The sequence below is a fragment of the Phacochoerus africanus genome, chromosome 6 (genome assembly GCF_016906955.1).
Source record: "Phacochoerus africanus isolate WHEZ1 chromosome 6, ROS_Pafr_v1, whole genome shotgun sequence".
NCBI classification, from domain to species: Eukaryota; Metazoa; Chordata; class Mammalia; order Artiodactyla; family Suidae; genus Phacochoerus; species Phacochoerus africanus.
In genome coordinates, this window is record NC_062549.1 from 38,739,930 (window position 1) to 38,767,345 (window position 27,416).

At 44.9% G+C, this 27,416-nt stretch overlaps 1 protein-coding gene across 3 annotated transcripts in view; it reads right to left on the minus strand.

The window, feature by feature from the left end:
• The window catches only part of MATN2 (matrilin 2), a 170,962-nt gene that overhangs the window by 137,005 nt on the left and 6,541 nt on the right, over positions 1–27,416 (minus strand). For all 3 annotated transcript variants that reach the window (XM_047783552.1, XM_047783551.1, XM_047783553.1), the window contains exon 2: positions 17,747–17,914. In XM_047783552.1, coding sequence (XP_047639508.1) covers positions 17,747–17,888 — 142 coding nt within the window. In that variant the 5' untranslated portion in view covers positions 17,889–17,914. The remainder of the gene's footprint in view (positions 1–17,746; positions 17,915–27,416) is intronic.

The following is a 27,416-nucleotide window of genomic DNA, read 5'->3' on the forward strand; positions in this document are numbered from 1 at the left end:
GGACAGACCATCCAGACAGAAAATCAATAAAGAAACACAGGCCCTGAATGAAGCATTAGACCAGATGGACTTAATAGATATTTATAGGACATTCCATCCAAAAGCAACAGAATACACACTCTTCTCAAGTGCACACAGAACATTCTCTAAGATTGATCACATCCTGGGCTACAAATCAAGCCTTGGTAACTTTAAGAAAGTTGAAATCATATCAAGCATCTTTTCCAACCACAACGCAATATGACTAGAAATCAACAACAAGAAAAAAACTGCAAAAAACACCAACACGTGGAGACTAAACAACATGTTACTAAACAACCAATGGATCACTAAAGAAATCAAAGAGGAAATTAAAAAACATCCAGAAGCAAATTACAACAAAGATACGACACTCCAAAACCTATGGGATGCAGCAAAAGCCATTCTAAGAGGAAAGTTTATAGCAATACAAGCCCACCTCAGGAAACAAGAAAAAGCTCAAATAAACAAGCTAACTTTACATCTAAAGCAGCTCAAGGGAGAAGAACAGACAAGACCTAAAGTTAGTAGAAGGAAAGAAATCATAAAGGTCAGAGCAGAAATCACTGAAATAGAAATGAAGAAAACCATAGAAAAGATCAATGAAACGAAAAGATGGTTCTTTGAAAAGATCAACAAAATTGATAAACCCTTCGCCAGACTTATTAAGAAAACAAGAGAGAGGACTCAAATCAATAAAATTAGAAATGAAAAAGGAGAAGTAACAACGGACACCACAGAAATACAAAGGATCATAAGAGACTACTATATGCAACTATATGCCAATAAAATGGAAAACCTAGAAAAAATGGACAAATTCTTAGAAAAGTACAATCTTCCAAGATGAAATAGAAAAGATGAATGGACCAATCACAAGAACTGAAATTGAAACTGTGATTGAAAAACTTCCAACAAAGGTCCAGGACCAGATGGCTTCACATTGAATTCTATCAAACATTTAGAGAAGAGCTAACACCTCTCCTTCTGAAACTGCATCAAAAAATTGCAGAGGAAGGAATACTCCCAAACTCATTCTATGAGACCACCATCACCCTGATACCAAAACCAGACAAAGATAACAAAAAAAAAAAAACTACAGGCCAAACATCGATGAACATCAATGCAAAAATCCTCAACAAAATACTAGCAAACCGCATCCAACAATACATTAAAAGGATTGTACATCATGATCAAGTGGGATTTATCCCAGGGATGTAAGGGTTCTTCAATATCCGCAAATCCATCAGTGTGATACACCACATTAACTGAAGAATAAAAACCATATGATCCTCTCATTAGACACAGAAAAGGCCTTTGACAGAATCCAATACCCATTTCTGATAAAAACCCTTCAGAAAGTGGGCATAGAGGGAATCTACCTCAATATAATAAAGACCATATATGACAAACCCACAGCTAACATCATTCTCAATGGTGAAACGCTGAAGGAATTCCCGCTGAGATCAGAAACAAGACAAGGATGTCCAATCTCGCCACTACTATTCAACATAGTCTTGGAAGTCCTAGCCACAGCAATCAGAGAAGTAAAAGAAATAAAAGGAATCCAAAGTGGAAAGGAAGAAGTAAAACTCTCACTGTTTGCAGATGACATGATACTATATCTAAAGAATCCTAAAGACTCTACCAGAAAACTGTTAGAGCTCATCCACGAATTTGGCAAAGTCGCAGGATACAAAATTAATACACAGAAACTGACGGCATTTCTATATACTAACAATGAAAGATCAGAAAGAGAAATTAGGGAAGCAATCCCATTTACCATCACATCCAAAAGAATAAAATACCTAGGAGTAAACCTACCTAAAGAAACAAAAGATCTATACTCTGAAAACTACAAGCCACTGATGAAAGAAATCAAATATGACACAAATAGATGGAAAGATATACCATGCTCGTGGATTGGAAGGGTCAATATTATCAAAATGACTATACTACCCATGGCAAGCTACAGATTCAATGCAATCCTATAAAATTACCAAGGACATTTTTCACAGAACTCAAACAAAATATTTTAAAGTTTGTTTGGAAGCACAAAAGACTCAGAATAGCCAAAGACATCCGAGAAAAGAAAAATGGAGATGGAGGAATCAGGCTCCCTGACTTCAGACGATACTACAAAGCAACAGTCATCAAAACTGTATGGTACTGGCACAAAGACAGAAATACAGATCAGTGGAACAGGGTAGAAAGCTCAGAATTAAACCCACACACCTACAGCCAACTAATCTATGACAAAGGAGGCAAGAATATACAATGGAGAAAAGACAGCTTGTTCAATAAGTGGTGCTGGGAAAACTGGACAGCCACATGGAAAAGAATGAAATTAGAACACTTCCTAATGGCATACACAAAAATAAACTCAAAATGGATTACAGACCTAGATATAAGACCAGATACTATAGGAGTTCCCATTGTGGTACAGTGGAAACACATCCGACCGGTAACTGTGAGGTTGCGGGTTCAATCCCTGGCCTTGATTCATGGATTAAGGATCCAGAGTTGCTGCGAGCTATGGGGTTTGAGCTGTGGTGTAGGTTGCATATGTGGCTCGAATTCTGCATTGCTGTGGCTGTGGCATAGGCTGGTAGCTGTAGTTCTGATTCAACCTCTAGCCTAGGAAGTTCCATATGCCACAGGTGTGGCCCTAAAAATAAAAAATAAAAAATAAATAAAAAGCAACAACAAAAAGACCAGATACTATAAAACTCTTAGAGGAAAACATAGGCCAAATACTCTCTGACATAAATGACAGCAACATCTTCTCAGATCCACCTCTTAGAGTAATGACAATAAAGACAAAAATAAAGAAATGGGACTTAAATTTAAAAGTTTCTACACAGCAAAGGAAACCCTAAACAAAATGAAAAGATAGCCCACAGAACGGAAGAAAATATTTGTAAATGAAGCGACTGACAAGGGATTGATCTCCAAAATTTATAAACATCTCCTTGCAACTCAATACCAAAAAAATAAACAACCCTACAAAAAAATGGGCAGATCTACACAGACAATTCTCCAAAGAAGACATACAGATGGCCAAAAAAAACATGAAAAGATGTTCAACATCACTCATTATTAGACAAATGCAAATCAAAACCACTCTGAGGTACCACCTTACACCAGCCAGAATGGCCATCATCCAAAAGTCTACTAACAGTAGGTGCTGGAGAGGGTTTGGAGAAAAAGGAACCCTAGTACACTGTTGGTGGGATTGTAAATTGGTGCAACCACTGTGGAAAACAGTATGGAGATTCCTCAGAAAACTAAAAATAGAATTACCATTTGATCCAGCAATCCCACTCCTGGGCATCTATCCAGAGAAAACCATGACTCGCAAAGACGCATGTACTCCAATGCTCATTGCAGCACCATACACAACAGCCAAGACATGGAAACAACCTAAATGTCCATTGACAAAGGAGTGGATCAAGAAGAAGTGGTACATATACACAATGGAATATTACTCAGCCATTAAAAGGAACGAAATACCGGCATTTTCAGCAACATGGATGGACCTAGAAATTATCATGCTAAGTGAAGTCAGTCAGACAATGAGATACCAACATTAAATGCTATCACTGACATGTGGAATCTAAAAAAAGGACACAATGAACTTTGCAGAACAGATACTGGCTCATGGACTTTGAAAAACTTATGGTTTCCAAATGAAACAGGTTGGTGGGTAGGGGGATGCACTGAGGGTTTGGGATGGAAATGCTGTAAAATTTGGTTGTGATGATTACTGTACACCTATAAATGTAATAAAATTCATTAAGTAATTAAAAATAAATAAATAAAATGACTGGAAAAAAAAATTACTGACCCACTGAAATCTACCCAAGGAATTGCTAGAGACCCATGGACTCTGGTTTAAAAACCTCTCAAACTTAGGAGTTCCCATCGAGGCTCAGTGGTTAATGAATCTGACTAGCATCCATAAGGACGTGGGTTTGATCCCTGGCCTTGCTCAGTTAAGGATCTGGCATTGCCATGAGGTGTGGTGTAGGTCGAAGACACAGCTCAGATCCCATGCTGCTGTGGCTGTGGCTGTGGCTGTGGCTATGGTGTAGGCCAGTGGCTACAGCTCTGATTCAACCCCTAGCATGGGTACTTCCATATGCTGCTGGTGCAGCCCTAAAAGACAAAAAAAAAAGACCAAAACAAACAAACAAAAAACCCTCCCAACTTAAATGATCTCCAAACTCTCTTCTGATTGTGTGATTTCTGGCTTTATCTGAATATCGTGGATAAACTAACATCTCAGATCAGATTTTCCCATCTATAGCTGTAAATTATCTTCTTAGGGCTGCACCCATAGCATATGAAGGTTCCAAGACTAGGGATAGAATCGGAGCTGTAGCTGCTGGCCTACACCACAGCCACAGCAATGCCAGATCCAAGCTGAATCTGCGACCCATACCACAGCTCACGGCAATGCCAGATCCTTAACCCACTGATCAAGGCCAGGGATCGAACCTTCGTCCTCATGGGTGCTAGTCAGATTCGTTTCCACTGAGCCATGATGGGAACTCCTATAGCTGGGAATTATTATACAATCTACCTCTCAGGGCCTTTGTGAAGGAAAGAGAGTGAAAGTTAGCATTAGTAGTCTTTGTAAAACTGTGAAGCTCTCTTAAAAATGCGGGGTAGTATCAGAGAAACCTCAGAGTACACGAAAACATCTTCTCCTCTCCCCTGCACACAGGGCCCCCAGGGCTCAATCCTCCCTCAGAATTTTTGCTCAGAGCTTTTGAATAATGAGAACATACTGGGCACTCTTTGTTAAAGAATACCATGCCCTGTGTTAAAATACAGACTTACAAACCACAAGGAAAGCCAACAGATAAAAAAAAAAAAAAACAACACAGACATATTGAACAAATTTTAAGGAAAATACCAATTATCATATAGACTCAAGAAGAAATAGAAAACCCAAGCAGATTAATGACTCTTAAAGAAATTGAATTAGTTGTCAACTAGATCCTCCCTACAGAACACATCAAGCCCAGATGGTGTTATGAGTAAGTTTTCCTCGCCCTGGAGGATGTTTTCTCTCACTGATCCCATATAAATTCTCCCCCCAAAGACCCGTGCTGCCTGGAACTGTGGAATGGGTACCAAACCCTAAAGGATGGCAGGTAGTGGAGTTCCCATCATGGCGCAGTGGTTAATGAATCTGACTGGGAACCATGAGGTTGTAGGTTCGATCCCTGGCCTTGCTCAGTGGGTTAAGGATCCGGTGTTGCCAAGAGCTGTGGTGTAGGTTGCAGACGCGGCTCAGATCCTGCATTGCTGTGGCTGTGGTGCAGGCCAGCAGCTACAGCTCTGATTCGACTCCTAGCCTGGGAACCTCCATATGCGGCGGGAGCAGCCCTAGAAAAGGCAAAAATACAAAAAAAAAAAAAAAAACGGAGGGCAGGTAGTGAGATGTGATCTGGTCTGACTTTGCAGTGATGCTAACATCCAAACGCTTCCTTACACAATGTTGATACCCAGCGTGTGTTCCTTTAATGAATGAAAACATGACAAAATCAAGGCAAATTATGAAACAAAACATAATGTATTAGAACTAAGCTATTTTGGCATAGAAAAATGGCCAGGTAAAACTGATGGTCTTCTTCTCCTCATTTTGGAGACAAATTCAAGTTTGATGGGAAAAGGGGAGTGAAGGAGCCTGCTTCGTGCAGCAGTTGGCATAATCACACAGGACAGTCACGGGACGCTGGTACCAGTGCGCACGGGTGAGTGGCACCCTGAGGAGGAGAGGATGCTTCCCTGGCTGTTCTGCCAATGGATCCCAAAGACGTGAGGATGCTTCCTCTGGCACCGGGTGTAGCACAGCGCTTGGAACGTGGGGACTCTCAGAACATATTTATTCAATGAATGGATGGAGTAGATTGGAAGCAAGCCCAGTGTCAGGGCTGGGGAATTAGGAGCTGGAGATGGAAAGCAGCCTCTCACAGCCTTGGCCAGGTCGGAGCCCCTTGGACAGCATTCTCTGCTGTTTATTTCACGGTCCAAAGTGAGTTGAAAAGCCTCTGGGGCTCATCCTCCTAGGGCCTCTCGTGGCTACACGCCCCACACTGCACATCCTCCATCGTGCCTTTCCCAAGGCCCCTCCTGGCTCCAAGCCCAAGTGGTGAGAGGCTTACGTGCCTCCTGTTTCTCCCCCAGCCCCTTTCCTTGCATCAGCTCTTTCTACATCTGGCCGTCCAGCTTCCTCTCTGATGATCTTACTTATTGGCTGGCTGCGGGCTTATGATAACTTCTCCCTCCTCCTCCTTTCCCGGCCCCACCACCCTCCGAGCTGCCAAAATACACACACTGCCCTCCTTTCATCCTTCCTATAAATCAGCCTCCTCTGAATACACTGAAAGGAGGCTTTTCTGAGCTAGTGGTTTTAATTCCTGGCTTTTGAAAGATTTTACTCAGACTCGGTTTTACATCCTGGCTAGACTGCACTGCTTTCCTATCTGCCGCCCGAGGATGTTGGCTGCCCAACCTGCTGGGCTTGTCCGAACAGAGTCTTTTAGACTCCGAAACACACAATGATAAATTAATAAGTACCACGCCGCTAAAGTCTTTGAACACACTTTCCCAGCGTATGTAGCAGTTATATCACCCTGAATCAGAAAGGAAAAAGAGACTACTAAGGAACATGTCAGAGAAAACAGATTGTCCTCCACCATCTGGGACAGTGGAAAGCAAAGCAGCCTGTTAGGAGCTGAACTGTGTTCCTTCAAACCCATAAGTCGAAGTCTAGTACCGTGGGATGTGACCGTATTTGGAGATGGAAGTCTTTTTTTTTTTTTTTTTTTGGCTTTTTAGGGCTGCACCTGAGGCATATCAAAGTTCCCAGGTTCCCAGGCTAGGGGTTGAATCGGAGCTACAGCTGCAGGCCTACGCCACAGCCACACAATGCGGGATACAAGCCGCACAAGCCACATCTGTGAGCTACACCACAGCTCACGGCAAGGCCGGATCCCCAACCCACGGAGCAAGGCCAGGGACTGAACCTGCATCTTCATGGATACTAGTTGGATTTGTTTCCACTGCACCGCAACGGGAACTCCTAGGGATGGAAGGCTTTATGTACTTATTTACTTATTTTTTGTCTTTTTGCCTTTTCTAGGGCCGCTCCCACAGCATATGGAGGTTTCCAGGCTAGGGGTCAAATCAGAGCTGTAGCCACCGGCCTACCCCACAGCCACAGCAACCTGGGATCCGAGCCATGTCTGCGACCTACACCACAGCTCACGGTAACGCCGGATCCTTAACCCACTGAGCAAGGCCAGGGATCGAACCTGAAACCTCATGGCTCCTAGTTGACTTCGTTAACCACTGAGACACACAGGAACTCTGGGATGGAAGCCTTTAAAGAGGTGAAAAAGGTTAAATGAGATCCCTGGGGCGGGCTCAAATCCAGTATGACCAGGGTCCTCATAAGAAGAGGAAACAGGGACACAGACAGATGCAGAGGGCAGTCCGTGTGCCAACACAGGGAGATGGCGGCCACCTGTAAGCCAGGTCAGAGGCCTCACCAAGAATCCACTCAGCTGGCACCTCGATCTGCAACTTCTAGCCTCCAGAATCTCAGGAAAATAAATCTCTGTTGTCTAAGCCACCCGGTCTGTGACACTTTGTTATGACAGCCCTGGAAAACTTATACACAACTTGTCTTTATAATACTTCCTCTCAAGAATATGAAGTGTTTATAGCTTGCTTACTCAGGCAACTTTTGAACTAGCTCTGCTTGTATTTTCAATCTAATAGTCATTGAATATTTAGACATGCTTTTTTTTTTTCATTTCGGCATATGGAGTTACTGGGGCCAGGGATCAGATCTGAGCTACAGTTTTGATTTCAGCCACAGCTGTGGCAACACCAGATCCTTCACCCGCTGTGCCTGCCTGGGCACCGAACCTGTATCCCAGTCCCCCCAAGATGACGAGGATCCCATTGTGCCACAGGAACTCCAAAATCAAATTCTAACTTGATTTTTCTGGGGAAAAGTGTAAAGCTGCAACAACCCTAGATCTTTAACCTACCATGTCCTGCCAGGAATAGAACCTGTGTCCTGGCACTGCAGAGACACCACCAATCCCGTTGTGCCACTGCAGGAACTCCACAGACTGCATTTTTAAAAAAATTTTTTTTAGGGCCAAGCTCAGGGCACGGAAGTTCCCAGGCTAGGGATCAAATCAGAGCTATAGCTGCTGACCTACGCCACAGCCACAACAATGTCAGATTCTTAACCCACTGAGCAAAGCCAGGGATCGAACCCATGTCTTCATGGATACTAGTCAGACTCGCTACTGCTGAGCCACAACAGGAATTTGACATGCATTTTTAAAAGATTACTATTTTTTATAACCATTTCAAAAGAATATAATGTATCTTTTAATATTTTCAGTGGGGACTTGGAGAAAGGTACAGAAAACATTTCATCAAATTTGCAAATTCTAACTTGCTAAGGAGAAAACTATATTAGACAAGAATGATGAACCTAAATGAAGACGATAAAATTTAATACCAAAAGATTTAAAGAATTCCACTTAAGTTAAAAAAAGTCTGCTAACACGATGGAGGATAATGTAAGAAACAGAATGTATGTATACGTATAACTGGGTCACTTTGCTGTACAGAAGTGACAGAACGTTGTAAATCAACTATAATAAAAATTTTTAAAAATAAAAATAAAAAAGGTTTGCTAACATGATTGATGATAATGTGAGAAAAAGAATATAAGTATACGTATAACTGGGTCACTTTGCTGTACAGCAGAAATTGACAGAACATAGTAAATCAACTATAATAAAAAATTTTAAAAAATAAAAATAAAAAAAGGTCTCCTATATGATACTAAGGCAAATAAGTAATAAAGGTTTAGTGATTTTTGTTGACCGTAAGCTCTACATGAATTAACCTAAAAAGTTAAGGCAATTTACTTGTAATCATTCTTTCACTCATTTCATTAACATTGCTAGACGTGAAACCCAGGGATTCAACAAATTATATGTTGCCAGTTGCTAAAAATTTGTTTCTCCCTTGTTTAAAAGAAAATGTTATTTCAAAAGCTCCAAGGCAGATTTTTCTTGGAAAGCAAAGAAAAGCAAAGATTTCGCTTTTTGCTTAATAGGGAAGAAAGTCCTTATCTTTGGGTTCACTCCCTGCTTCTGCAGGCACCTCCCCAGAAACCTGGAATGTGAGGGTTAGCGGATGGAGGTTTCTTTAACCCCCTGCACACAAAGCCTTCAGTATCCCTGATGCCTGAGGAGGCAGTTCAGATCCTGGACTGATCCAGGGGTGACAACATTTCATATTGAAGAAAAATCTGTTTCCTTAAAAGCACAGGTATTTTGATCTGCATCTCCTCTTTAAGGTCTTAATAACAAGTCTAAACTCTGCCGTAACACCGATTTCAGAAAGCCCTTCATCTCCTTTGCCTTTTTGATTTTTGTTTGTTTGTTGTTTTTCCAAAATAAACATCCTTGGATCTTTCCATTCTTTTCCACACGCTCTGGTTTCAGGAACATTCACCAGCCCGCTGGCTCCTCTCTAGAGAGGTTTCCTCTTTGCTCATTTGTTGATTCACTTCCTCCTTCTCTGGGGATTTACTGGGTGCCTGTTATGTACCTGGCACATTACTAAGCATCGTGGGTACAACCCAGCCCCCTATGCAGGCTGTCCAGGCTTACAAGCCTGTGCAGGCACCCAGGGCACCCTGCAGGGATGCATTGCTGAGGTACTAAATCCCAACCAAACCAGAAGATTTGGGATGCTTCCAAAGAGACCTGCAAGATGCGTCCAGTTTGGTTGGATGAATCATCGGAGGTAGGGTTGGAGAAAAGGGTTTGAGCAGAAGAAACATTAGGTTGGCTTCTCCAACCCCACCTCTGCTGCTCAGGTGGTTGCATGACCTGGAGCAAAACATCTAACCTCTCTAAGCCTTGGTTTCTCCATCTGTAAAAACAGAGATAATACCATAGGGTGAAGGGTGGATTGTCTAGTACAGCACCTGGCACACAGCAGATGCTCCCCCCAAAAAGGGCAGCCACTTTTTACCGCTGTTATCCTTATGATCATCAGGTGAGAAGACCTAGGACAGGATTGGCTCCGGAGGGGTAAGGTTGTGTGCCCCGACCCCCCCCGCAGAGCACCAGCCATCAAAAAGAGAAGAGAACAGTGGCTCTTTTACCAACAGAGGGGACGTCCCCCACCCCTATCCCCACACACATAACAGGCAGGTGCCAAACACATGAACAAGCTGAGGGTCAAACATCCTCAACTGAAGAAGGGAATGAGGGAGGGAGAGACTGGAGAGGAAGGTGAGGTATAGAAAAGGAAGGGGATCAAGAGGTTACTAGAGAAGAGAAGGTGAGAGGGAGAATCCGTAGAAGAAGAAAAAAACTGAGTTATTTATTCACTGGCTATGAAAGCTTTCAACTCTGTGGCTTGTTAGAAGTCAGATCCCATGTTTTGGGGGGTTTTCCTGGTGTTAATCACAAGATAGGAATGAAGAACTCATTTTATACAGTTGATTAAAAAAATGAATGACAACAGAGACGCTGGTTTATGTGTAATACAGAGCACTGGTGCAGAGATGACATGAGATGTACTTTCTGCCTCTTTGCTGAGCAGCAGCCACAACAGTCCCTCCGTTGGGTCTATTAATTCTGCCCCGACTGTATTACAAAGGATGCGCAGAGGGGGACCAAAGAGGAGGTGAGATGTTACTTCAAAGGACTTATTTTTTTAAAGCCTTTGCTCGAGCTAAAACAATTTGATAAGCTCTGTGTGTCAACCTTCATTTTTATAAGCAGTTCGGATAATAGAGACACGCCAGCCACTGGATTCCTTAGATGTATGCCAATCGCTGTGCTCTAAGAGGCTTGAGTCCCCCATTTTGCTAACTCCCCCTGGATAGAAAAATGCTAGCAGCTTATTTTCAAAGCCCCAGAAAGGGCTGACCCAGCTTACAGTTCGTTTATATTCTCCAGCTGCAATTTTCTCAGCAAATGGGATGCATCCTGCATTGTCTCTCTGCCTCCTCCCCCAGCACCTCTTCCTAAGAGCTTTCCTTCCTACCCATCCCCACCCCCCACCTCCTAGATTTCTCTTCCATTGTGGGTTTCAAGCTGAGGTCTCCAGAAATGCAACTTCTCAGGTCCCAACCCAGACCTACTAATCAAATACTCTGGGCGTGGGAACCAGTGGTCTGTAACAAGCTCTTCCGGAGCTTCTGATGCACAATGAAGTTTCAGAACCTCTGCTCAGTTTCAAGATCCGAATGGAGTTCCCGTCGTGGCGCAGTGGTTAACGAATCCGACTAGGAACCATGAGGTTGTGGGTTCCGTCCCTGGCCTTGCTCAGTGAGTTAAGGATCCGGTGTTGCCATGAGCTGTGGTGTAGGTTGCAGATGCGGCTCGGATCCCACGTTGCTGTGGCTCTGGCGTAGGCTGGCAGCTACAGCTCCGATTCGACCCCTAGCTTGGGAACCTCCATATGCCACGGGAGCAGCCCCAGAAAAGGCAAAAAGACAAAAAAAAAAAAAATCCGACTGCCCCACCCCACCCCCTGCCTGATTCTACAGCCCTGCTGCTTCTGTCTCAAAGCTTCTCTCTCCCACTTGGAGAGAGGGAAAGAAAGCCAAGGACTGCATCAGGGGGTTCACTAATGGCAGCTAGAGAAGGTACAACCGGAAGGGAGGAATTAGAGATGTCATTAACGCTCAAGATGAAACCGGAAGAATCCCAGACTTCATCCACCTCCTTTTATAGGTGACTACACTGCAGAGGAAAAGCGGCTTGGCCAGCGCCACTTGCTAAGGAGCTGGAACCATCCACACGAGGATGAAATCAGCCACCTGCACGGTTCATTCTTTCAGGGTCCAACACACACGGAGCTTTTGCTGTGGGCGGGGCCAAGGCGGGGGCGGGGCTTGAGGTCCACGCCCCTGGTGGAACTGAGGACGGCACCTCCAAATACCAAGGGGCGTTTCAACTCCTCATCAGGGAGCAAGCTCGGGTGTGAGGTGCGTTTTTCTTTGCTCAGCACACATATCTCCTACACCAGGCATCCGGGGGCGGTGACGGGTGGGGGAACCTTTTCTTTCTAGCTTTGCAAAAGGCTTAACAAGTTTGCCACATCGCTTCCTTTCTCTTCGCCTTGGCTTCCTCGTCTGAAAACGAGATAAACCAATAACCTCCTTGCAGCGTGGTGTCTTGTTTTCACAGATGACATGAGCTGGCTTGTCCTTTCTCATAGCAGGGGCTCCATAAATAGAAATATGTCCAGAGGTGCTTTGAGTCCAGAAAAATAGTCCCTTCCTTTAAGGGTAACAACCTAGTACTAAAAAAAAGGCAAGTACAAAAATAACCAGAATAGGAATCCTTGCATAGGTATCACTATTCCCCCCCACCACCCCAATAGAAGGCAAAAGGGCTGACACCTTGGCAGCGGATCTACAGTGGGGAGCCCATCCCAGGACTGGAGGGTCCTGCCTGCCCGGGAGCAGAAGAGGGTAGCATTTGGCCTTGCTCCGCTGATAATAGGCCCTGGCCAAGGAAAGATACTCCAGGTAGAAGGAAGAGGGTGAACTTCTCAGAAAGTTCAGGGAAGGAGATAAAAGTTATCCATGACACACTGGCTTCAGGACACATAAGACCAGTGGCCTCAATGGGTCTGTCCTTCCAGAAGCCAGAAGCTCGGATGGCTTCTGGCATCTGCTTCTCCTCCTTCACTGAGGGTGCCAAAAAACGTCAATTAGGGGGATTGTTTCAGGATGTGGAAATTCATTTACTGGCAGCCAATGCTTGAAAATGTTAACAATTATCAACCTAGGCGAAAACCTCCACTGGCAACAGAGAGAGCAGGACATTCTTACACTTAATTCTCTAGGCCAGCCAACTCCTTCAGTCACGCTGCTAATTTAGGATGTTTCAGCTCCTTATATGAAACACATTGTATTTTTACTCCTGTCCTGACGTCAGGTTTGATTAGAGATAGATACAAAGTTGGACACAAGTGCCTCCTAATGCACTGTGATTTCCAAGGAACAGAATTTTGGGCTGGACACAGTGAGTTCTTCCATTGTCTTCATTAGCTGATTTTTAGGTAGTAAATTGTTGTGTTGTTTTTTGCTTTTTTCTTTTTAGGGCGCCCCCCGGGGCATATGGAGATTCCCAGGCTAGGGGTCAAATCGGAGCTATAGCCACTGGCCTACACCACAGCCACAGCAATGCCGGATCCAAGCCACGTCTGTGACCTACACCACAGCTCACAGCAACGCCAGGTCCTTAACCCACCGAGCAAGGCCAGGGATCGAACCTGAGTCCTCATGATGCTAGTCAGATTTGTTTCTGCTGAGCCTCAACGGGAACTCCCTGTAGTAAATTAACTGTTATGAAGAAATTTCACTAAAGTCCCTGACCTCTACCCATGAACACCTCTGGAATTTTTCCTAGCAGAGCAGGGGAGGCAGTCAGCTCCCACTATCCCCTCCCTGACCGCTCCATGGAGCCAGCTGCATCCCACTTCTTGAATCTATTGTCCTAGGGCTACAAAGAGCTCTTTTAAAACACAAATGTGAGGGGGCTCTTGATCCCCAGGGGAACTTATTAGAGGGAAAAGAAAGGGTTTCAAGGTTAGTTAGCAGAAATGGGATGAGCTAGCCTGGTACATTTAGAAAAGAAAGCACAAGGCAACGAGACCTTGTAAAAGACAAACGAAATGGGAGCCAGCGGGTAGAAGGGCAGTTTGCACGTGTACCCTCATTCCAGGAGTGAGGGGCGTCATGAAAACTGTGGGAGTTTGGGCAAGGAAGGTTAGGGTTTCCAAAAAAGGCTGACATGCCCCCACTGGTTGCCCTGGCGACAGGCCCACCCCCATATGACAGTGACATAATAAAGAGGAAAAAATGTGCATAAGCAAAGCAGGCTGTAAGTAGGGTGAGGAGCAGCAAGACTTCTAGTTAGCACCTTCCGCAGCATGTGGAAGTTCCAAGGCCAAGGATCGAACCTGCGCTGCAGCAGCGACAGCTGCTAGATCCTTTTCTTTTCTCTCTCTTTTTTTTTGGACTGCACGCATGCCCTAGGGAGGTTCCCAGGCTAGGGGGAGTGAATCTGAGCTACAGGTGCCAGTCTTCACCACAGCCACAGCAACTCGGGATCCAAGCCGCATCTGTGACCTACACCATAGCTCACGGCAATGCCAGATCCTTAACCCACTGAGCAAGGCCAAGGATGGAACCCACAACCTCATGGTTACTAGGCGGATTCGTTTCTGTTGCACCACAACAGGAACTCCAACAACTGCTGAATCCTTGACCCACTGAGCCATCAGGGAGCTCTGGATCCTCAATCATTTCTGAGGTCACAAGGGTCCCAACTGAGCCTGCAGCAGGCAGGGTGGTGCTGTAATTTAGCCCTGCCTCCACACCAATTCCACCAAATGAATGACCTTTTCACATGTCTGTCTCCCCCACTGCACATGGGTTTCCTGATGGGGGTGGTTCTCCAACACCCCCAGGTCTAGCACAGAGTAGAAAACTCCAAATGAACACATGAAGTCGGAGATAAGCTCACGTGGACACATATCCACAGAACTGCCACCCACCCGAGCAGCCTGCAAACATTCACAGGAGGGCAGATACATGCATGCATTAGTTTTTAATGCGCTTGAGTTGTTAATGGGACTCTGACTTGAACTTAGACATAAACTTTAAAAAAAAAAAAATCAGGAAATACAAGTGAAAAATTAACCTAAGAAACAATTCTGTTTCCACTGTGTGTAACTTTCAGAGATGCAGATGCAAGCAACTAGTGACATATACCATGGTGCGGATATTATTAATACGGCCAAAATGATTTGCCACAAAAAAGTCAAATGTGACTGGACAAGGGTTTGAGTGTAGAAATCAAAAGGCCAAGAAAAGCAAACACCCATAAAAGGCAAGAGAAGGTACTCTAAGAATGAAGAGAAGGTCTTACGATCGGGTCAAGGACTACAGGGAGCGTGGCTTCTCCATCTTTGTTCACTGTCAAAGGCAGACCAGAAGCAGGCTGCACTTGAGAATCCAGGCCAGAGATGTGGTGTTGGCCTTCGGGTTCACGATTCTCACTCACTCACCATGTTCCCAAGTCAAGCAGCCCCCAAATGTCAGGGAGTGGCCACCAGCCACTCCCTGGGGGACAGAGATGCGCCATAGTCCATGCCCCTTTGTCCCTTGCACATTCCCCCGCGGAATGTGGGGTTGACGCCCTTAGCAAAACGGGATCTCTTACCTTTGAAGGCAAAGGATTTTTACTCCAGAGCCTGAGCTCAGGGTGAAGGAGAGGGTGGTGAATGCTGACAACGACGGGTGGCCCTGTGTGTGTGTTGGCCCGAGGAGGGGGGGGTTGGGGGGGTGAGTGTGTGCATGTGTGGGGGAGGCGAGGGGGCAGAGGTATTTGGTGCCAAGAGAAGGAGTAGGTTTTCTGGCTAAGTGTGTGGTGGCTCATTCCAAAAGCAGCCCCATTAGAAACCTGTGTAATCGCCGCTGGGGACCTAGGAGCCAGGCATTTCCAGTTCTCCCTCCCTCTCTCTCTACCCGCCGCATACTCACCCCCGCCCCCCCACACACACAACCCACCTCGATCTCTATCTATATATGTGTTTATCATCTTCAAATTTGTTGGGGGTTTTTTTTGTTTGCTTTTTAGAGCCATACCTGCAGCATATGGAAGTTCCCAGGCTAGGGGTCGAATCAGAGCTATAGCTGCTGGCCTACACCTCAGCCACAGCAACACCATATCCAAGCCACATCTTCAACCTACACCGTAGCTCAGAGCAACGCCAGATCCTTAACCCACTGAGCGAGGTCAGGGATCAAATCCACATCCTCATGGGTACTAGTGGGGTTCGTTTCTGCAGAGCCACAATGGGAATGCCTAAAACTGGTTTTTAAAAAGCCCTTTAGGAGTTCTTGTTCTGGCTCAGTGGTTAACGAATCTGACTAGGAACCATAAGGTTGTGGGTTTGATCCCTGGCCTTGCTCAGTGGGTTAAGGATCCGGCATTGTGGTGAGCTGTGGTGTAGGTCGAAGATGTGGCTCAGATCCCGAGCTGCTGTGGCTCTGGCGTAGGCTGGTGGCTACAGCTCCGATTCGACCCCTAGCCTGGAAACCTCCATATGCAGCAGGAATGGCTCTAGAAAAGGCAAAAAGACCAAAAAAAAAAAAAAAAAAGGCCCTTTAATCAGTGTACCAAACATTCCGCAGTCCTTTCCACATCTGCAGAAGTTGTGTGTTTATGTCACAGACAGACTCTCAAGAGACTAAAGCATGGAGGGCCCAGTGGGGTCCAGTGATCCTGGGATCCTTGTTTAGGTCAACACCGTAAAGATTCTGAGGTCTCAAAACAGGGCTTTTGGCTCCTCTGGTTTCCGACTATTGCTTCCAATGCGGAGGCAAAAGCAATGCACATTAGCCACTGGGCAGTTCCCTCAGTGGCTTTCCCAGGGGGTCAGATTCTACGGGCTGGACAACAAGATACAAATAGAACACCGTTTCTGAGAACACCTTCATGGAATAATGGTTGTGGTAAAGCTTCCATTTGCGGCATTCCTTTAATTTGCATATGTTAATTACCTTGCTTTCCCCTCACCCTAATAGTCCAAGATCAGCGTTAATGTTCCCATTTTATGGATGAGGAAGCTGACCCTCAGAGAGGCTAGGCTGCCTAAGTGTACACACTTGAGAAGTACCAGAGCAAGGACAATGAATTTAGGTCTATGCCAAAACCCATTGTCTTTCCACTGGCCCACGTTCCTATCGCCCACCCATTCTAGGCTTACGAGGGTGCATATGGAGAACCAGACCCGTTTGTTTTTTGTGAACTTTCCTTCTCTTGGAGAAAGAAAAAAATTCCCCTGAAGAAAACATGTTCACTGGGTGAGAGTGACAGACCTCTGACATTTTCTACTCCTAATATCTTTTTTTCTTTTTTTCTCTCTCTCTCTTTTTTTTTTTTTTTAGGGTCACACCTGTGGCATATGGAGGTTCCCAGGATAGGGGTCATATCAGAGCTGTAGCTGCCAGCCTATGCCACAGACACAGCAACGCCAGATCCAAGCAGCATGTGCGACCCACACCCCAGCTTGTGGCAATGCCTGATCCTTAATCCAATTAGCAAGGCCAGGGAGCGAAACCACATCCTCACAGAGACTATGTGGGGTTCTAACCCACTGAGCCACAACAGGAACTCCTCTTTTTTTCCCTTTGTTTTATTATTTTTTATACTCCTATTATCTTGATTCCGCCTCTCTTTGGTGCCAGCCTGCTCTTCTCCCGTGCTGCCACACAGGGAAGCATTAGTAACACAGATGAGCTAGACAAATCCAATAAAAAAAAATTCTCATAACACTTTCATCCACGTAAGTCCAACCAGAACCTTTTCAGAGGAAACATCATGCCCTCGCTTATCGGAGAAAAGTCACGAGCATCCGATTCCATGAAAAGCTTTGAAATAAAAGAGGTGTAATTTCATTGGAAAACCTCATCCTCAACTCAGGACACACTCACTGCCAATGAGATGCCCTCCTCCCAGCTCACCCAGCAGGGAACCCGAGGGGGGCAGGACTGCTGCCCGACTGACATCCATCCCCCAGTCTGCAGGCCCGCCCTGGACCACCTCTTCCTGCTTCTGCAGGTGGAGCCCCCATCACTCACCCAGGAGGGCCGTCTGAGGGTGCGTCCTCGCGTGTCTCGCTTTGGAGATGGACCTGGAAGGAAGCCGTCCCCTGGCCTCAGCGGGGAGGAGCAGGATCTGCCCAAGGACCAGCAGAAAGCAGCCCACCAGCATCTTTTCCATCTTCAAGAAGAGGATGAGGGACAAGGCTGTGACAAACACAACAGGAGAAGAGGAGCGGGTGAGGTTCCAGGTCTCCCTGCACACTAGGTGCTGCAGACCTGCCCCCACCCTTTTCCTGGGATCAGAAAGGCTGTTTGGGAGGTCCCGTTGTGGCACAGCAGAGAGAATCTGACTAGGAACCATGAGGTTGTGGGTTCGATCCCTGGCCTTGCTCAGTGGGTTGAGGATCTGGTGTTGCCATGAGCTGTGGTGTAGGTTGCAGATGCAGCTCCGATCTGGCGTTGCTGTGGCTCTGGTGTAGGCCAGCGGCTACAGCTCTAATTCGACCCCTAGCCTGGGAACCTCCATATGCCACGGGTGCAGCCCTAAAAAAAACAAAAAGAGGAGTTCCCATCGTGGCGCAGTGGTTAACGAATCCGACTAGGAACCCTGAGGTTGCGGGTTCGGTCCCTGCCCTTGCTCAGTGGGTTAAGGATCCGGTGTTGCCGTGAGCTATGGTGTAGGTTGCAGACTCGGCTCGGATCCCGCGTTGCTGTGGCTCTGGCGTAGGCCGGTGGCTACAGCTCCGATTTGACCCCTAACCTGGGAACCTCCATATGCCGCGGGAGCGGCCCAAGAAATAGCAACAACAACAACGACAACAACAACAACAAAAGACAAAAAAAAAAAAAGAAAGAAAGGCTGCTTGTACTTAAAATGTCATTTGTGCGTGTGACCCTTAGACCCACAGGTAGGTTCTTGGATCCTCAAAGCAGGGCGTGCATAGTTGGAATTTTTCATCACTTTGTTCACTGTAAGACTGAATGGAAAACTTGAGGGGAAAAAAAACTACCCTGAAGTTTCTTTTCAATCAAGTTTATCATCAGTTATTCATAATCACATGCTATATGTTGGATATGAAAAAAGAAAAAAGAAAAACTATAACTGAGGATTGCAAGTAACAATATTCCTTTAGTCTAAAAATAGTAGATGGGACAACTGAAAATATGTGAATTTTCCAAGGAATTCATATATGGCTGCATAAGGTTGCATGACAGTCCCCCAGCCTCCCAGCCTCCCAGCCTCCCTGCTTCCCTGCCTCCCACACACATCTACCAAGAGGGAACGTGGTGCAGTGGTTAAGGGTCTAGACTCTGGCACCCGATTGCCTGGCTTTGACTCCTGGCTCTGACACTTGCTAACTGTGTGTGACCTTGAGCAAGCTACTTAACTTCCGCAGGCCTTGCCAGAATGTAGGATAATATTAGTCCATTGAGTGACTTATTCCATGTATTAAAGCATTCAGAGTTCCCATGTGGTTCAGCAGGTTCAGAACCAAACATAGTATCTATGAGGATGTGGGTGTGATCCCTGGCCTTGCTCAGTGGGTCAAGGATCTGGCGTTGACGCAAGTTGCAACATAGGTTGCAGATGCGGCTCAGATCCAGTGTTGCTGTGGCTGTGGTGCAGGCTGGCAGCTGCAGCTCTGATTTGACCCCCAGGCCCTGAAAACTTCCAGATGCCGCAGGTGTGGCCATAAGAAGAACATTTTTTAAAAAGCATACAAAGAAAAATTTTTAAAAAAGCATTCAGCATGGCACACATGGGGAGGTGGGGACGAGCAAAGAGCTGGAGGACCAGAGAAGAATAGGATCAAATTCAATGTTGAGAAAGAAACTCTCAGATGGAGAAAGAGTAGAGTTTCAGCAGGTGTCCACAGGAATGAGGGAATCTCAACCTGAGTGGAATAGTCCTCTTCCTATTTTCTATACTAATGCTGGAGAGAAGCCAGTGGGAAGGCTCTGGAGGAAAGATTCTGAGCAGAGAAGGACACGGTCCTTCTTTATTAATTTACATAAATGAGTGGGGAGGAAAGAATTTTTAAGGAGGAACAACATTTAAGGAAGATCACTTGCATGTAAAATCTTGACTAAATCCTCATTTTGTGCTTGGTGATTTCACCCAATTGGTTTCAGTGAATCCTCATTACCTGTCTTGCAGAAATCAGAATTATTCTTTCTGCTGTTTAGAGATGAGGAAGCCGAGGCTCAGAGAAGTTTAGTAACTTGCCCTTGGTCACCTAGCTAAAGTAAGTGGCAATTTGAAGGATTCAAACCCAGGGTAAGAAGCTAATCTGCCAATCCATCAATTAGCAGAAAAACTTGCTGCAAGTGTCCAGAAGTCAATTCATGAAAAGCCATAGCTGTTTCACTGTCAGAGGCAGGAACAGGGCAAGGCAGGTTCAGGGACTATTTTCCAAAATGTGAACAAATGACACTCAAAAATAATACTCAGTTATGATACTCAACAGTAGTCAAGAATAAACAAATAATAATTTGTTCAGAAACTGCTTCCAGGAATTGACCTGGAGATGAATCCAGACCTGTCAACGGTCAACCTCCACAGTTTTTCACACTTGCTATGCTGAACTAGCTCACTTTTCGCCACACATTAAAACTATATTAAAGACAGCTAATGTTTACTCAGCACTTACTGTGTACCAGGCATTGGGCTGTAAATATATTGTTATTTAATAGAGAAGTTAAATAATTTGTCCAAGATTATATAGCTGATAAAGGGATAAAGTTCCAGAGCATTACTAGCTTTTTACCCAGATAACTACTGCCCACCCCCTCAGAAACAAATTAAACCCTTTACTAATTGGACTGGTCCATTTTCATAGCTTAACCTGTGAGATTCCTTTTTATTATTTTTTTTTTTTTTTAATGGCCGCACCTGCAGCCTATGGAGGTTCCCAGGCTAGGGGTCAAATTGCAGCTGCAGCTGCTGGCCTACACTACAGCCACAGCAATGCTGGATCTGAGCTGCATCTGCAACCCCTGCTGCAGCTTGTGGCAACACCAGATCCTTAACCCTCTGAGCGAGGCCAGGGATTGAACCCGCATCCTCAGGGGTACTAGTCAGGTTCTTAATTTGCTGTGCTGCAATAGGAACTCCCAAGATTCCTTTTTAGAAAAGGAAGAAAACTTAAAAGATGCTGCTTCTTTCTTTGATCTGAAACCTACCATTTACTTCCAAGCTTCCTTGGTATTTATCACATTTTATGACATTCTAAGTCTGTCACGTCATGTATAAACAATTACTTTATTGAAGGTCTCTTTTCTCCTGAGCAAATACAAAGTCCTCTTTTTTTCTCAAATATATACGATGTGCTCTCAAGGCCCACATCCATCCTGACACATCTGCAATTAGACATTTAGAATATGACATGGTGGATAATTTTGATTTTCAAAAAACAAATACCATTTCATGTGGCTTGGGTTTACCGAGGATTTCAAGAAATGTTGGCATTTTCAAGTCACCGTTTAGCAATGGCCAAAAGGCCCTGGGGATAGGTGAGGGACAGGAAGTTGAAAATAAACAGAACTGGCCGCTCTCTAGCCTTTTGAGACAGACTCCATTCTGTCTAAGGAATGTGTATCTTCCAGGCTGCTGTCGCCTTCTGAGATGGCCCACACTCTGTCTCTCTCAATAAATCTACCTCTTTCCTAAAAAAATAAACAGAACTAAACACTTCATGCTGTCCAAACTTGATCAGGTTACCTTCCCTCTCTGCCTCTGCGTCCTCAGCTTTAAACTGGGGATAATAATTAGACCTGATTGTTGTATGGCTTAAGTCAGCTCATATACAGAAAGCATGTAGAACGCACTGCCTGGCACATAGCATGTGCTCAATAAGTGACACATGCTATGTGTTCTTCTTATTATTATTATCATTATACAATCAAACCAATCAATATAAAGTACACACTGCTGATTTTATCCCACTGAACCATTTGATAGACCTTCAACTAACTTTGAAGCTTACTTATGACTATTATAATAAAACAATGACACACAAATCCATAATTTAAAAGTGAATGCTAGTATCTAAAAGCATATAAAACTGTCTTTTTTCAGAATGAAATGATGCCACTTGCAACAACATGAATGGACTTAGAGATGATCATACTAAGTGAAGTAAGTCAGAGAGAGAAAGACAAATACCATATGATATCACTTCTATGTGGAATTTAAAATATGACACAAATGAACCTATCTACTGAACAAAAACAGACTCAAAGACATAGAGAACAGACCTGTGGTTGCCGAGGAGGAGGAAGGCGGAGGAAGGGTGGACTGGGAGTTTGGGATTAGCAGAGACAAACTATTATATGTAGGATGGATGAGCAACAAGGTCCTACTGCATAGCACAGGGAACTATATTCAATATCCTGTGATAAATCACAATAGAAAAGAATATGAAAAAGAATATACATGTACAACTGAGTCTTTTTTGCATACAGCAGAAATTAACACAACCTTGCACATCAACGATACTTCAATAAAAAGAAAAGAAAAGCTAAGTAGCTTGAATTTTTTTAAATGGGGGTGGGGGGTGGAGGGTGCTAAATGGGACGGGTGATATCCCTGGAGCACCTGGACACAGGTTCAAGTCCCCAACCCAGAACATTGGGTTAAGGATCTGGCATTGGGCCAACGGTAGTGTAGGCTGCACCTGCAGATCTCATCCCTGGCCTGGGAACTCCATATGCCATGGGGCAGCCAAAAAGAGAAAAAAAAAAAAAAAGAAATCAAAATGGGGGGAAAGACACTGTACACAAGTCAACATAAAACCAGCAGAGCAGAGTTCTACTGTGACACAGCAGGTTAAAAATCCAGTGTTGTCAACTGCAGCAGCTTGGGTCACTGCTGTGGTGCAGGTTTGATGCCTGGCTCAAGAACTTCTACAGGCAGAAGACGCAGCGGAAAAAAAAACAAACAAACAAAAAAAAAAACACCAAAAAACTGGTATGGCAATATTAGCATCAAACAAAAGAGACATTTTAAAAAATGCAATGGCTATGAAAGAGAAAATAAGTCAGTGCACATAGCTCCATATTAATCATTGTTTCTTAGTTAAGCATTTACATTCTGCTAGTATTTGAAGAACAGGGCCAGGAGCCAATTCTAACTAGAAAACGAATGATGTTTGAGAAACCGTTCCTTTCGTATATGGGCATATGAGAAGGACGGTTGTGCTGAGAAATAGAGGTTCATTCAATCAAAAGCAATTCCAGGAAGCATTTGGGAGCACAGAAAGACTATTTGGGGAAAAAAATGTAACCGCTTCGACTTTGGTTCTCGAAATTGTTCTCCTTTGCATGAGACAATGAGTCTTTTCATTTAGCTTTACCGAGAGGGTAGGGGGGGAGAGAGAGAGAGATTTTTCTCGGCCTCTGAGCTGAGTTCTTCGCTGTTCCAACGTTGACAGGGGAGTAGCATCCCACCTGAGCCAACACTATGTGCTGTGGGCCTTGAGAGGTGAGGCCTGGTTCTGCTAGAACATGCGGCATGACCTCAGTTCGGTGATTTAACTCTCTGGGCTTTAATTAGCCATAAAATGAGAGGCGTGGTCTGGAAGCCGTGCTTCTCAGCCTAAACTAGACCACAGGCCGGTGCAACCTGGGTAGCAGGAGGAAGGCTGCACATAACATCCTCCAAGGCAATAAACTCTGCCGCTGGGCAGGAATAGAAGGGGAATATGGCACTGATATTTGCCCAGTGCCTATTTTGGGCCAGGCCGTGAACTGGGCACTTTTGTATGTTATGATCTCATTCGATCCCCCAGTCCCTCTGTGAGGTGGACCCGTTCCCAATGTCATGGGCGGAACACCCAGATCCACAGATGGAAAGATACTCTCCAAGGCCTCAGAGCCCGTTAAGGGACAAAGCCAAGATTCTACCCCTGCCATCTCTCAAGCAGTCAGCCTACTTGCTAACAAACAGATGTCTGACAAAACTACCATGAGGTACCACCTCACAGCAGTCAGAATGGCCATCATTAAAAAGTCTGCAAATAACGCATGTTGGAGAGGGTGTGGAGAAAAGGGAACCTTTCTACATTATCAGTGGGAATAGAAGTTGGTGCAGCCACTATGGAGAACAGTATGGGGGGGGGTGTTCTCAAAAAAGCTAAAAATAAAATTGCCATGGGAACCAGCGATCCCACTCATGGAGATATGTCCAGACAAAACTCTAATTCAAAAAGATACATGCACCCTTATGTTCATAGCAGCACTATTCACAGTAACCAAGACATGGAAACAACCTAAATGTCCATTGACAGATGAATGGATGAAGAAGATGCGGATACATACATACCATGAAATACCATGCAGCCATAAAGAAGTATGGAATAACATCATTTGCAGAATGTATAGACTTAGAGATTCTCATACGAAGTGAAGTAAGTCAGAAAGAAAAAGACAAATACCATATGCTATCACTTATATGTGGAATCTAAAATATGACACAAATGAACCTATCTATGAAACAGAAACAAAGGAGGGAGGATGGAGGAGGAATGGATTGGGAGTTTGGGATTAGCAGAGGCAAACTATTATATATAGGATGAATAAACAACAAGGTCCTACCTACTGCTAGCACAGGAAACTATATTCAATATCCTGTGATGAACCATAATGGAAAGAATATTAAAAAGAGTGTACATACATGTATAACAGTCATCTTGCTGTATAGCAGAAATTAACACAACATTGTAAATCAATTATGCCTCAATCTTAAAAAAAGATGCTGGAAACCCCTCCCCAATTTTTTTTTTTTTTGTCTTTTTACCATTTCTTGGGCCGCTCCCATGGCATATGGAGGTTCCCAGGCTAGGAGTCCAATTGGAGCTGTAGCCACTAGCCTAAGCCAGAGCCACAGCAACACAGGATCTGAGTTGCGTCTGTGACCTACACCACAGCTCATAGCAACGCCGGATCCTTAACCCACTGAGCAAGGCCAGGGATCAAACCTGCAACCTCATGGTTCCTAGTCAGATTCGTTAACCACTGCGCCACAACGGGAACTCCCCTTCTCCAATTTTGAAAGTTCTTAGACATCAGAGGCAATAGTTTTGTCCCTCAAAGGCCACCCCTGCACACCAAGTGTACTAACTACCCTGTTCACAGGGAATCAACCCCATGGTGCTGGCCTCGGCGGTCTCAGAGGCTATCCCTTCTGTCTCCCACCTCATACCGGCATCTCCAGCTCCCACAGGGCCAGCAAATGAAAACCAACCTCTGCTAGGACTCAAGGCCATGGTTTTCAGGAGGCTCTAAACATCAGATGTCTAGATGTTGACCCACCTTGCCTGTCAATGATTTTCACCTAGTGATCAAAGCCTGCTCGCCAGCTCAGCCTTTCCAGATACAGACATCCTCTCCCACTCACAGTCAAGTAACTCCGTCTGCTCAGGCACCCGGACTGGAAACTTGGCCTCAGCTCCCATGTCCTCCTTGCATCACCATCCCATTCTTAGGCGGACAAACCCTGGCTTTCCTGCCTCTGCAGCGCTCCCCACTCCAGCGCTTGTGATGGTTTCCACCACGGCAGCAATGCTCCAGTCTTTCTATTTCTCACCCAGATGCCTCTGGGAGCTTCGGAACTGCTCTTCCTGCCTTAAGTCCTGTCCTTTCTCTGCTTAGCACCCATCTGGGGGCTTACTGCATAGCGTTCACATTCAAGACCCTCTGTAACAGACCACTGCCCTCCCTGTGACCATGGCAGTCCCACCTGCTCCCCTGCGCCCCTCACTGGGGCCTGAAGAACTCAGATTCTTTTCCCAGCTGAGTACATTCCTTGGGCTGGAAGGTCTACTTTTGACATTAATCAAATGGCAATCATGCCTCGAGGCTCAGCTCATCCATCACCCACTCTCTAAAATGCTCTCTCATTTTCCCAGCGAGGGCTGACTTTCGACACAGCCCTGACGATGGGTCTGCTGTCTGCTCTAGCACTGGGCTTCTTTTTCTTGCTTCCACAGTCTGTCTCCCTGCCTAGACTCTGAGCTGTTTCTTGAAACTACAGCTCGTCATCTCTCTGTCCCCCACGTGCCAGATGCTGAATTTCATAAGTCACCTTTCAGAAAACAGATAAATGCTGAATAATAAATAATAAATGTTGAATCAAATTGGCCCAAGTTCTGCATCCAACAACTGCCAAGGCTAAGCCCAGGCCTCCTCTACATATTCAGTTTGCCTGAAGGGAGGCGACCCCAGTGGCTCTCTCTTATGAAGGAAGGAGACTTTCCTCCAAATTTCCTAGCCAGGTTGATATAATTTTTTTTTTTTTGTCTTTTTAGAGCTGCACCCAAGGCCTATGGAAATTCCTAGGCTAGGGGTCAAATTGGAACTGCACCTGCCAGCCTATGCCACAGCCACAGCAATGCCAGATCTGAGCCATATCTGTGATCTACACCACAGCTTGTGGCAATATTGGGTCCTTAACCCACTGAGTGAGGCCAGGGATTGAACCTGCATCTTCATGCACACTAGTTGGATTCTTAACCCACTGAGCCACAACGGGAACTCCAATTAACAGACCTTTTTTTTTCTTTTTACAGCAGCACCTGCAACATATGGAAGTTCCTGGGCTAGGGGTTGAATGTGAGCTGCAGCTACCAGCCTAAACCATAGCCATGACTACACGGGATCCAAGCCACATCTGTAAACCATGCTGCAGCTTGCAGCAACGATGGATCCTTAACTCACTGAGAAGGCCAGAGATTGAGCCTGCATCCTCACAGACACTATGTTGGGTTCTTTTTTTTTTTTTTTTTGCTTTTTACGTCCACACCCATGGCATATGGAAGTTCCCAGGCTTGGGGTTGAATCGGAGATGTAGCTGCCGGCCACGTCTGCAACCACAGCTTATGGCAACACAGGATCCTTACTTAACCCACTGAGAAAGGGCAGGGATCAAAGCAGTGTCCTCATGGATATTAGTTCATTACTGCTGAGCCACTGCAGGAACTCTAATATGTTGGGTTCTTAACCCACTAAGCCACAATGGGAACTCCATGATTTTTTAATGATACAGATGAGATATCAAATATCTAGTTATAATAAAGCATCCATTTAATCATGCATGCATATTCAAAATATTTTAAATTACAGAATATACATTAGTTTAGAAATAATGCTTTATTCGTTAAAAATGTTTCATGAAACACTGTTTTCTCTCTCTCACTTCCCAAAACCGTTTTCGAATGCTTGCCTCTCTAACGTCAGTATTTGTCAACACAAAAGATGTTTTTTGAGTCTTCTGACATTTCCTAAATTGTCTGAGATACAGCACTTTCTGAATCCATATATGATGCTGTCATCGGAAATTCTCTCTCAAGCCACCAGTTCCCACTTATGTAACATGAGAACCGTTGGGGTTTTTTTTACATGTCTTGGAGGCATAAGTTCACCATCTCTGCAACTCATTCATTGTGTTGTTCTTTAAAGTATGGTATCCAGGAGTTCCCACTGTGGTACAGTGGGTTAAGAATACTACTGCAGCAGCTCCAATCGCTGCAGAGGTGCAGGTTCAATCCCTGGCCCAGTGCAATGGGTTAAAGGATCTGGCATTGCTGCAAATGCAGCTCAGATTCAATCCCTGGCCCAGGAACTTCCATTAAAAAATAATAAAGTATTGTATCCAGTGTCATCTAAGTTTTGCAATTGTGAAATTGTGCCCAGAAGAATACTGTTTTGG